Source organism: Anser cygnoides, chromosome Z (genome assembly GCF_040182565.1).
Source record: "Anser cygnoides isolate HZ-2024a breed goose chromosome Z, Taihu_goose_T2T_genome, whole genome shotgun sequence".
NCBI lineage: Eukaryota > Metazoa > Chordata > Aves > Anseriformes > Anatidae > Anser > Anser cygnoides.
The window spans coordinates 13838722-13851119 of record NC_089912.1 but is presented as its reverse complement, the minus strand read 5'-3'; the positions used below and the strand labels follow the sequence as shown (position 1 = coordinate 13851119).

At 38.6% G+C, this 12398-nt stretch overlaps 1 protein-coding gene across 3 annotated transcripts in view; it reads right to left on the bottom strand.

Annotated features, from left to right (window-relative positions):
- TEK (TEK receptor tyrosine kinase) overlaps positions 1-12398 on the bottom strand; it is a 42614-nt gene that overhangs the window by 2206 nt on the left and 28010 nt on the right. For 2 of the 3 annotated variants that reach the window (XM_048050068.2, XM_048050070.2), the window contains 14 exons: positions 11681-11822; positions 11128-11289; positions 10158-10292; positions 9222-9515; positions 7584-7883; positions 7012-7169; positions 5547-5757; positions 4446-4556; positions 3897-4087; positions 3404-3517; positions 2012-2082; positions 1356-1471; positions 542-638; positions 10-109 (listed from right to left, as the gene is read on the bottom strand). In XM_048050068.2, the coding sequence (XP_047906025.1) occupies positions 10-109; positions 542-638; positions 1356-1471; positions 2012-2082; positions 3404-3517; positions 3897-4087; positions 4446-4556; positions 5547-5757; positions 7012-7169; positions 7584-7883; positions 9222-9515; positions 10158-10292; positions 11128-11289; positions 11681-11822 (2202 nt within the window). The remainder of the gene's footprint in view (positions 1-9; positions 110-541; positions 639-1355; positions 1472-2011; positions 2083-3403; positions 3518-3896; positions 4088-4445; positions 4557-5546; positions 5758-7011; positions 7170-7583; positions 7884-9221; positions 9516-10157; positions 10293-11127; positions 11290-11680; positions 11823-12398) is intronic. The other variant, XM_048050069.2, reaches the window with a different exon arrangement.

Sequence of the window (12398 nt, the reverse complement as noted above, 5' to 3'; positions counted from 1 at the left end):
CATTCTTACCTTTCTTTCTTCTAACATCCTGTTCAGTGACACTAATATCTGAGCAAATGATGGTCTTTCATATGGTTTCTCTCTCCAGCACTGTCTCATTAGGTCATACCTTTAAAAGCAAACACCAACACAGGATGGTTTAGACACATAGGTTAGAGCTGTTAGTTCTTGTTTATTTATTATTTTTAAAAGAAAAGTGGACTTGTATACATATCTGGGTTTATATTTTCAACGTTTGGTTTCTGTCTGGAAAAAAATATTTTTCTATGGAATAATCAAGAACCTCTCTTTGAGTGAAAGCCCAGCCATATTGCATAGAGAACAGTATATTTGGCAGGAGCGGGAAGCCTCGGAAAGGGCTCATTGCAAATAACAGTGCATGCTGGGCACAAAGGGCCTGAAATAATTTCCACTTGTGTACCCTTACATTTTTAATGTAATTTTTTTTTATAAAAAAAAAAAATTAGTTTCTTGTAGACATTGTTTATTTCCTATAGATGATGCTGTGTTCCGTTTTGTGTTTGCCGAGGCAGTTACTTACACTTCATCATCACAGTTGAGAGGCTTTTCCAGTCTGTACCCTTGAGGCAATTTTTCATAGAGTTCTGCACATGTCATTCCACAATATGGTGTTCCACCTAAAGCAGGGTTTAATCATTGTCATGAACATTACTTTTTATTTTTAATTAAAAAATGTAATTTCATAGTGATAGGAAAAACAATGACAGACTCAGTAATAGGTGAATTAGTCCAGCATTAGACAGTATGTTTTTATACCAGCCCTGTAGGTGATAAAAATTTATACTGGCTTTCATTCTTCTCTTCAAACTGTGCATTAAGCAGCATGGAAGCAGTAACAACAAAACAGTAGCTTTTCAACTACTCAAGAACAAAACCAAACCAAACCAATCAAACAAACAAAAAAAACAACAAACCCCTCAAGTTTTATTAATGTTCAAAAATTTTCTTCGACAGTACTTGGAGAAGTTTGGCAAAAAGAAGTATTTACAATGTAAATATTGACTTAAAACTGAGGGGGATGATCAAAAGCCACCCATCAATATTGTAGCATTTTGGTTTAAGGCTACAAATTGTGTGATATGCTGAATTTTACGTTTAGATATGTTCTGGGTTTTACAGTGCCATGAAAATATGGTCATGATGTTTTTCTCATTTAGAATGGTATCTGAACTGAAAATGTGATGACTGTATTTCCAAGAAAGAAGCTTCTGTCAAATGAAACAGGAAAAAAAATGCAGTGTGATGCAAAGCAAGGAACTGTAAGCAGACTGAATGAGTAGAGGTTGCTTGACCCAGATGAGTTTATTTGTGCAGAACAAAATCCACATACTTACCTAAGCTAACAATTTCCCATAATAGGACACCATATGACCATCTACAAGAGAGGAGTATTATTGAGTGCCACCAGAATGCAACAAGATACCGTATTTTAAAATGGTAGGTAATTTTGCTAATAATCAGAGAACAAAAAGAAGTGTGAGTCAATCAACCTATTTTTTTTTTCTTACCAATTTTTGTGTAATTTTAGGGTTCGTAGAACTGGAGCGCTTGGAACGAGATCTTTAGCAAAATTAATTCCTTGTAAGTCCATCAGACAGAGTTCTTGACTAGACTTAAACGCTCTCAGCAAAAATAGCACTCTTACAGAATTGCTTTGCTAAATATCAGTTCCAGGTTCCTGACTAAAATACTGATTTCCTTTGACTCACCTGAGAATTCAGAAGATTTTTTTATTTCAAGTGAGAAATACACCTCTATTAGTAACACAAATCTAATTAGCTTGTGGACACGAGTTCAGACATTTCTGATGAAATAAAAGTAACTATTTTTGCTGTTGATTTCCATTTTTTCTTGCCATTTGCTTACTCATACTGACATAGTTTGTGTTTTTTTTTGTGTTCAGTGCATGTCTTTATACTTGCTATCTAACTTTCCTTGATATTGAAAAAAAAATGTTTATTTTAAAAAGACCACTTAAAAACATACTTACACATCACTATTAGTGGTGTAAACACTGTAATTCAAAGATTCAATTGCCATCCATCTCACTGGAAGCCGTCCCTGGAAATTATTTCATGAAAGTTGGTTTGTTGGTGGTTGGAATAACAATATAGAATCATAGCACGATTTGGATTGGATTCTTTAAAGAACATGTAGTCCACTCCACAACCCTGCCGTGGACTGGAACATCTCCCACTACACCAGGTTGCCCAAAGCCCCATCTAACTTGGCCTTGAACACTTCCAGGGATGGGGCATCCATAACTTGTCTGGGCAACCTGTTCCAGTGCCTCACCACTGTCACAATGAAGAATTTCTTCCTTATATCTAATAAAAACCTCCCTCCTTTGGTTTAAAATCATTACCCCTTGTCCTGCCACTGCACTCCCTGAGTCTCTCCTCATCTTTCCTGTAAGCCCCTTTTAGGTACTGGAAGGCTGCAATGAGGTCTTCCCAGGGCCTTCTCTTCTCCAGGCTTAGCACCCCCAGCTCCCTCAGCGTGGCTTCACAGGAGAGGTTCTCCAGCCCCTTGATCATCTTCATGGCCCTCTTCTGGACCCGCTCCAATAGATACCACAATTGAATCCACAGCAATTGTTCTACATGTTATATTTATGAAAATTGACTATAAGCAAGTAAACTTTATTAAGTAATTAGATTTATTACTTTAATTGTTCCGTGACTTGATTTGTACGTTTACATACCGAAGGGACAGTTCAAGCTAAAGCTAACAAAATTTATCCAACCAGCATCTCAAGACAAATTGGAAATAATCCTTGTCATGCGTCTCTAAGCAGTCCCATTCCCTTGATCACCCAGTGTTATTCCTGGTCTGTGGTTGTCTGATGTTTATTAGACATCTTTCTCTTCTATGTCTTCCAAAGTATTAGCTCTGAACAGCTGTTTTGTCAACTCATAGATCCTGGTGTGTCTGTTATTACTGTTTTGTTAACTTTGTGCTTGTTCAATAAAATTAAACTAGCTTGCCCCAGCCAGATAAATTCTGGCACAAAAATTTAATTCTCACAGCTGTTCAGATACACATTTTCATCATATATCAAATGTATGTTCTATGTATTTCTATATAGAATTGAACTAAATCTCATTACTGATTACAAAATTGGTTATTATACTGCCATCCATCTTCATAGAAGTAATTTTCAATTATGTATATTATAAACATGTTATAGAGCTGATTTACAGGTAATGCATGTGTATTAATAGTTAATATAAATATTTATACATGTTAGTATATTGTAATTATATATATAATTAGTTCTGTAGTACCTATGAGTTTACATGTTTGTTTATATTACAATACAAAATAAGAAACAAGAAAACAAAAATGAGAACAGACTATATATATGGCTTTTGATTCTTACCATGGTCTTCTTAACATAAACTTCTTGACCTCTGGATAAGCCAAAGTCAGCTATTTTTGCAACATAGTTTTCTCCAACCAAGATGTTTCTTGCTGCTAAATCTCGATGAATAAACTAAAATTTAAAAAACAGAAATCACTATGGTATCTGTGAGCTTGAAACGTGTTATTTGAATGCTCTACTGAAAATTGTAAGCATTCAGAATAAAAATGAAAACCAAAACAAATGGCTTACTATGCCATTACCAAGAACATTTTAAACTTTAGCTAAATATGAAAGCACTTAGTTACCACGTCATATGTAAGTTTGAATGCCTCCTCCTTGATTCCCTGTGACGTAGTATTTGATAGGGCTGAGTGAACACAACAAGGTAATGGTCACCTAGTATGTGCTATCAAAGCTAAAATTAAAACCTTATATTGATCTCATTTAAAAGCGTAGTCCCTGAAAAATTAATACTCTGCTCTTGGTGGGTAGAAAATTTAGGACTGACCTGTTTCTGGCTCAGGTAGTCCATCCCTCTAGCGACATCTGCTGCAAAATGGAGAAGTTGCTGAGAGGAAAGTGTAGATGCAGTACTGTTGGCAATGGCAAATGCTGGGTCTGTCTCTAGCACTCTGCTTTTCCGAAGGAAGTCCAGTAAATTTCCATGAGGGGCATATTCGATGGCAAGGTAAAGATATCCTAATGAAAAATCAGATAGTGTATCACAAAGTAAAAGACGTTCAGCAATAGTATTTGAAAACCTACACTGATATAAGTAAAGATAAAATAAACATAAAACAGATTTATGGGGAAATACCAAACAATGTAACTCCTACGTGTAATAGAGAATTTAGAACTACTGGTGAACATAATTTCTGATGGATTAACATGGACTTGTAGCTCTAACGCCAAGTGTATTTGGCTTTTTAACGTAAGTGTTGCACAGAAAAACCTGTTCATGAGCTGGTGTTTCTATGGACAATATGAATCTATACTGTTTTTGTTGTTGTTGGTTTTTAATGATTTTTTGAAGTGCATGTATTCAATAGTGTCTTACCCCGATGTTCACATGCTCCCAGAAGATTTATGATGTTGGGATGATGACCAAGTTTACAAAGGACTTCAAGTTCTCCAGCAAAGTCTCTGTGGTCATCTTTTGAGGCATACTCTGAAAATCAAATCAGTGTGTATTTATGTTTTCCTTTGAACTGAATTTAGGATTATATTGTTAATTATGAAGACTCTGGGCTGCCTGGGGCACTACAGCTTCATTCCCAATAGAAAGAGGAAAACTCTAAGATACATTAATATTTACTTTAAAAATACGATTTTTCATTCCAAGAGGAAAAAAAGAGAGAATCTAATGTCTGTAGCAGCCATCTCCGGAGAAAGAAAGCATTTTAATATTACACATCTGTCACTTCCCTTATTTCAAAAGGTAAAAAGTCATAGCAGATCATACTGCAGCTAGCTGCCTAAAAGTCTCTCCTTTTGTGTGCTTTTGATTATTGATTATTTCTGCCTGCATGCAGACCTTGGCTCATTTTTTAATGGTGATCATATTTGAGTGTCTCCCAGTTTGCCTACATAACGATCTAGTGAATTGCAAAAAATACGTACGTTCTTGCAGTATTCCATGCATTGTAGTTCTCTCTGGAACACGGCAGTCAGGCCCAATGAGTACACAGAAAGCAAGTGACCCTTGATTTAGTATATGTATGTACGGATGCAGAGATGTAGTTATCTGTGACTAGATGAGGTAAGTGAGATAACTAAATGCTGTGCCCCAAGGCTAGCTCAGTGCACCTGTTTCTATCAAGTGCATGTTTTAATGGCTCCTCCTTTGCAAATAAACTCACATGTGAAGTTTGTACTAGTCTGTGAAGTGCAAAATTCATAATCCTTAATGATGTTAGCATTTGAAGAGAAATATAGACCAACATGACAGAGCAGAAATGCAGTCTTTGCCGGAACACAAATCTTGGCCTAGTATCTGCCATTATAATGTCAATTATAGTAATATAGTCAATATAGTAATTTTGAATATTTATTTAAACATTAGGAGGGTTCTACTAAGCACTTCTTAAGACAGAGGAATACTTGGAAAAAAAAACACAGTCAAGAGAAGTCTACAGTCTTGGGGTCTGATCTTTACTACCTTTCATCCTTTTAATCGCAGCGTCCATGCGTAAGCCATCCTTCTTAATTCGTGCTTTCAAGACTTGTCCAAAGTTACCTTCCCCGATCACATCTTGAAATTTGATGTCATTCCACTCAAGAACTGGATAAATGGTGGGATCTGGGCTGTTTTTGGCTTTCCTGCTCAGAGTGAGAGTACCTGAGTTAAACTGTACAGCTGGCTCTTCCCTCTGTAACAGAGTTAAGCAAATCACATTAAGTACGATTTCTTCTTTACTGAGCAATACCATGCTTACCCTCCCTGAATACATATGTGCTCACTGGTGTACACACACACACAACCTGAACCATCTCGTGCTTACACACGAGCGAGTACGTTAGCAAACTACACCTACTTTAGACACTGGCTGCAGCAAGCATTTGTACCTAGATCTACAAAATTAATCAGGTTTCTAATTTATGCATAAGTAACTTTGTACTAGGCATCCTGAACAATTTTCTAAGTAATGAAGGTGAAAGAGATAGGCAAAAATCATTTGATAAAATTGATCTTAGAACCAGTTTTAAGTCTCAGGGCAAGATTTATCTCTTTGTTTGTCTTGAGTAAATACCGTGCTAATCAGGCTCAGTAGGAAGACTGAGGAAAGACAATGCAAAGAAAGAAAAGAGAGGAAATGATTCTCCTTCATACTTGAGACATCTCCACTTCAGCCACACATGCCCAATAAACACTTTTTTGGGGAAAAGTTTCAAGACAAGGCGCAGGAGCAATTCTGTGTGGCCTGGGGACTCATTTTGTGGCCTGGAGACCACTCATCTTTTTGAATGAGTCCCCTTTAAAAAGGGGATCCCCTGGTCCCCTTTTTAAGAAATAACCTGTGGAGATCCAATTGGAGGAGTTCTTTGGCCCAGCTTCATTCGCCTTCATGGGTTCCCCTTTGAAGTGAGAGATAACACTGGAAAGCTGAGTGAGGCAGAAGCTACAGAAGGATATGAGTATATGCAGAGAGAGAGCTCTTCGTGATACTACAGACTTCAGCAATTTCATCACTGCCAAAGCTATGATGTTGCCATTGACTGATCCCTGCTGTGCTCTCCCCAGGTTAAAAAAATGTGGCAGATCAGTCACTGATGCTCAAAAGCAATGGTTAAAAGTACTGCAGTTTTCAAAATGGCATAACTTCACAGAAGGAAAACAGGCTCTTCCATTCTGCATGGCTTGATACTTGGTCATACACGGGGAAACAAGACAGAAAAGAGAAGGATAAACTGTGTGTATCTTTTTTCAAGTCAGGTCATCTGTCTCATAGCCTGTAGCCATGATTGCTTTAGTTCTGGGTCACTAGCAACAGCGCTAATGTCATACATGAAGAGGACATTGTATTTGGAAAGGCCAAAGAAAAGGAAGTGAAAACAAACAAACAACTGCAAAAGATGGGGCAAAAATGTTTAGCCACGTTGCTAGAGGAAAGCTAGAAACCCACCACCACATTTTGGAAAGCCTGAGCCATTCTGCGCCGGAAGTTGGCTCTCTTTAACTGCAGCATGATGAGAAAGGCCAGGAGAATTGTTACGCAGGTCATCCCTGCAGAGCCAAGGATAGCAATAAGCAGCATTTTGCCTCCTTTCGATTCATATGGAGCTGTTGAGGAAGCACATAAGGAGTTTGTCATTTCCAGGTAATTCTGAAAAAGCCATGAACAATGCATAGCTAGACACTCCCATCTTATAAACGGCGTAAAGACATATAGGTATATCCCCTTGTTTTACAAAAATGTCACAGACATTGTATGCTCTGATTTTCAGATTTGTGAGCACCTGCTTATTTCAGGGAGAGCAGAGCTAAGGTCACATTCAGTGATCTGATTAACTCCATTAATTTATGAGCTGTTGGGCACTTGCTAGTGAATACACACAAATGCTGTATGTTGCCACTTCACTGATGCCATGTAGGGAACTGAGAGTCAAAAAAAAGGATATTGTGACTTTGCTCTATTTAACTGGCTTATATCATCAGCCCTGGTTTGTGCAAGTCCGGTATGCTGGAATAACTAACCTTTAGTTTCTGGAAGAGTCTTCAGTTCAAAGGATGTGTTTGGGTTGCTCAAGCCGATGTTGTTCTGAGCATTAATCTGAACCTGGTACACAGTGTTTGGCTCGAGGCCCTTGAGATGGTATTGAGTAATGGTGGTGTTCTTAATGATAATGTCGATGTGGTTGTACTCAGCCTTGCCATAAATTTTGTAGCTGATGATGATGGAGGAGATGGAGTGACCCTCAGCAGTTGTCCAAGAGATGACTGAAGATGTGTCAGTGGTGTTAGAAAACTTGATGTTGTATGGTGCAGGAGGGATTCCTGAGAACAGACATAAACACACAAAAAGTGTTGGGGTGCACATCACCTCACCTGCCTTCCCTCAGAGGCCAAACACTTTACTCAGTGTTTTTGTTGTGCTAAAGAGAAGAATTTTGTTGACAAGCTTTGGTAACTGAGCACAACTGTTTTATGAACCATGTGCAATCACCCATGTTGCAGTACTCTGTACTTCCAGCAGAGGTTGAAGTAGTACTCGGTATAGCCCTGTCCTTGCAAAAAGGATACGAATGCTCTAAGCTGTTCTGCAAGGACAGCATAATTGCTTTAAAATTAATGCAGAAAGGGTTGATTTACTTCTGTACTGAATCATCGTCCCCATGTGATTCTGAGCACCCTCACTGCTGCAGGGAGCAATTCCCTGTCAGGATACAGGCTGTTAGAAGGAAGGGAAATTGTTATCGATGTTTAGCAAAGTATCCCGAGTTGGAAGGGACCCACAAGGATCATCAAGTCCAAAATTTCATCAGAAAAACACCAGCAGAGGTGAGTTCTGGACTTCTGGACACACCCATGACGGCTATGCTAAGTACCTTCTGCTGGAAAAAAGTACCCTTAAGTTTTTCTTTGTGCAGTTTGGGATACTGCGGTGTCCCATGAGAACCATTGATACTTCTTTTAATACGTGTAGGGTTTCACTGAGGGCTTCCTCACATGACCTGTTGTGAGGAAGAAGCATACCTTTCCAGTGTAGGGTTTGGGCAGTGGCACCCATCAGCCAGGCAAACTTCGTTCTGATAGAGCATCTGTTTTGGCACTGTGAAAGGGCACGGTTCATACTCAGGAATTCAAGCACGGGCACTGATCTTGAGCGTAGCTACACTGAAACTACACTTTGCTCACAGGGATGTGTACCTTTCATTGTATCTTCTTTTCCTTCCTTAAAAGCTGACTATTTCTGTATTGACATGGCTGAACTGCAGGGTCTGAGTGTTGTTTTTTTTGGAGTTAAAAAAGAGCTTAGATTATGAAAATCTGTGTGTTCATCATTATAAGGAGAAAAAAATGCTATGTGTGTTAGAAGCACAAATCATACTGATATTAAGAAGATGTGAATTCCGAAGCTTTTCACTTATTTTTCCCTTTTTTTTTTTTTTTCCATAAAGCTCATCATCAGTTCCTGACAATTCCCAAGGTAAGAATTCCTCTGAATACAGAGATTTTCTTTATAATAATAGTAATAGCAACCACGACAGATTGTCATCAGGAACTGAGTGTACCCAAAACAAAGGATTAGTTTTAATGTAGTGATTAAGAAACAATCATTCTGACCACTGGGCGAAAGAGGAAGAATTAAACGGAAGTGAATCAGCTACTTACTGTCACTGAAAGTCCACGCATACAGGTAGTTGCTCCATTCTCCTTGGGACCTGGTGTTCACCCGTACCCTGCACATGTATTGCTGTCTGGGCTCAAGATCTTTAATGATCAGTGTGGACATATTTCCTGGCACTTGAGTAATAACACTGCTCTCGTCACCATTGTCATTCACGCTCTTCCTTTCCACTTCAACACGAATGTCGTCCTCTGTCCTCAGAGTTAAAGGATGCCATGACAAATTCAGCGATGTCGTGCTTTTTGGAAGGAGAGTGAGACCTTCTGGTGGAGGAAGACCTTGGAGAAGCCACAGTGAGACAGGGAACAACATTTCACATCTGGTATGTAAACCAAAGCAGGGGTACCAGTTATTCTCAACCACTTGCCCTAGCTTAGAGTGACAAAGGGCAGTTCTCCCCTCCCACACCCCACCCAGTTATCAGAAATTTGCTGTCCTGTTAGGTAATTCCTAGTGGAATCCTCATTTATTTTGCACGTCAGTATTCAGTTTGGGCTGTCTCCTCAGCGATCTGAAAGCTTATCTGCTTGTTCAGACATTTTAATTTTTAAAGTAAATTGATCTAATAGTAAGTGAAAGGACCGATCTGGTGTTAGAAGGAAGGACTAGCATGCAAAAGAAGTGTTTTCTATTTCCAATTCTGTTGCTTAGTCAAGCAAAGTGCATATTTTCCTTTCCCAGATCCTCCACCTCTAAATCAGGGAGCATAATAGGGCTGTCTTGCATATACGGTGGTTTTCTTCACCCCCGTTTTTTTTTTTTCCTTTGCCTGAGATTATTTCAAAAGGCTCTCTATATTTTTCACATCTAGCTGCTGCCATTGCTGAAATGAAAGTGCTCTGGCCGATCAGGGAGCAGACCACAGAGATAACCCTCTGAAATGGCCCTTTTCTGAAAAGCCAAGGTGATGGATGACTTACCAAGTGCAGCTGTTGTGAAGCTAGCCTGTGGTCCGGGATGGCCTTCCCCACCTTCCCCTTGCCGACTCAGCTGAACACAGAACTGATACTCTGTTTTTGGTTCCAGATTGTCCAGTCTTTTGGTTGTGCCTTTTACTGAGAAGGAGAAAGAAACAGTAAAGTTGTATACCCTGTACTGAAAAATGATAAGGAAGAAAAGGGCAGGAAAATATTCCTGAATGACTACACATGGAAGGTAAGATACTCAGGCTCTTCTTTTGTTCCCAATTCACTAAGATAAGCTATTTTGAAGCATATAATATATGGATTTTTAACGTAAGCAGTGTAAGCCCACAGTAACCACTGGGTTCTGACCCAGCGCAAGGGATGTTTCCATCCATCCTTCCTTTGGGTCAGACCAGGACTGGTTACTTCAGCAGTACGTATTTTGTGTGCAGATCTTGGGTTACCATGAATTAGTGTAACAATTGTTTACTTGTTTAATTTCCTGTAATGTTTCCTGTAGTATTTTAGACAAAGTGGTCATCTCACTCACAAGCAGGCTTCATGTTACCCATACCATTCCTGATCACTATTTACGTAAAATATTTGTTGCAGTGGAGGGCACAATAAGCATACAGGAAGATAGCAGATGCTTCAGGACCACTCCATACTGCTCACTGCTTTTGAAAAACTGGAATTTGCACAGGATTTTTCAACAGCTGGGCCCAGCATTGAGTACTGTTTATCTTAGGGCAGAAGGGGGGAACCTTTTGATTACTGAAAATTGAATAAACACTTCCAACCACTGTCGGTGTACCACACTCACATTAACATTATACAGTGCTGTTATACAGAGCCACGTGGCCAGTCATAAAGGATTTAACTTTTATGGGTTACAGAGACTTTTGAATCTGGGTCAAGGGCAGAAGCCAAATTACGTTTCAGTATGTAAGTGAAGTTTGTGTTTGAGAGAATTAGAGAATCTTACCTTCTACAGACATCCAGGACTGATAACGCTTTGCTGGCTTGTACAAGAGTTTTGTTGACACAACAGGTCCATCTCCAAGATGTAACTCAGCATTGATATCAATAATGAGAAAATTATGTCCACTGTCTGTCAGCCGTGGGGCATACTGTGGCACAGGAGGAACTGAGCAAGAATGCAAGTATTAAACCAGCCTTTTAATTCCCTACATCAGTAAAACTCTGGTATCTTCCTTCATCTACAGGAAAATGGGAGGTGCTCTTCCAAACTCTTAAAAAGTAGACAGGGGTTTAGAGCCTAAAACTCACAGTTTGTACCCTTCAAAAAAAAATTATAAAAAATTTCCTGTTCTTTTAATCCTTACCATCACACTTTTATACCCCAATACACTTAATTAGGGTGTCGCTTATAAGAGGCTTCTGTTTATATTCTGACTGTAGATATTTATTCAGACATTTTCCTGCAGCTCAGGAATGGAAAGCCCTGCCATGTTAGACTATAAATCTTGTTTTAAAAATAGAGAGGCAAAGATATTAGAAAAGATTTATGCTCTTACCTTTAACTGTAACTTGAAATGGTTTCTCTGCCATTCCTGCTACTGTCTGCACGCTGCAGACCCAGGTTCCTGTATCACGGGGCTGGACTCGATTAATTGTAAACATAGCTTCAGAGCGATTACTGGTGACGATTAAGGAAGGCTGAAAAGACAAAAGACATGGACCTGAAAACTGTGGGCATTGCGGAATTTTTCCATTCCACCTTTCTCACAGTTTAGGAATTCATTTAGGGTTTAGTGCTGTAACTAGAGAGGCTCTGTAGAGGTCAGCTCCATAGATTCACATATGCTTCAGTCCGTGAGTTCTATTTCTACAGTTGAGGAAGCTCACATGGTGACTGCTGTGTTTGATCATGTATCTGATTTCAATCTCTTTAAATCAAAGGCTGTATGTGTATTCCTTCTTTTAGTGTTTACATAGTAAACATAACTTCAATACACAATGTAGATTCAATAATTGAAAAAATATTTAAAGTTATTTAAAAATAATAACTGAAAATTGAAAAATAAATAATCACTGGTATTTCAGAGACTATGATTAATTTCTACTCTATTTAGTAACATATTTTACATTTTTACCAGTTAGTCATAGAGGAAGAGCAGAATTAAAATTAAGTTGCCTATATATATTTCAAAGTATAATTTACCATTTTATCAACAAGTCAAGATTTTTTTCTCATTTTCAGGAATGTCAACATGATCTGATTTGGTTGTTCAA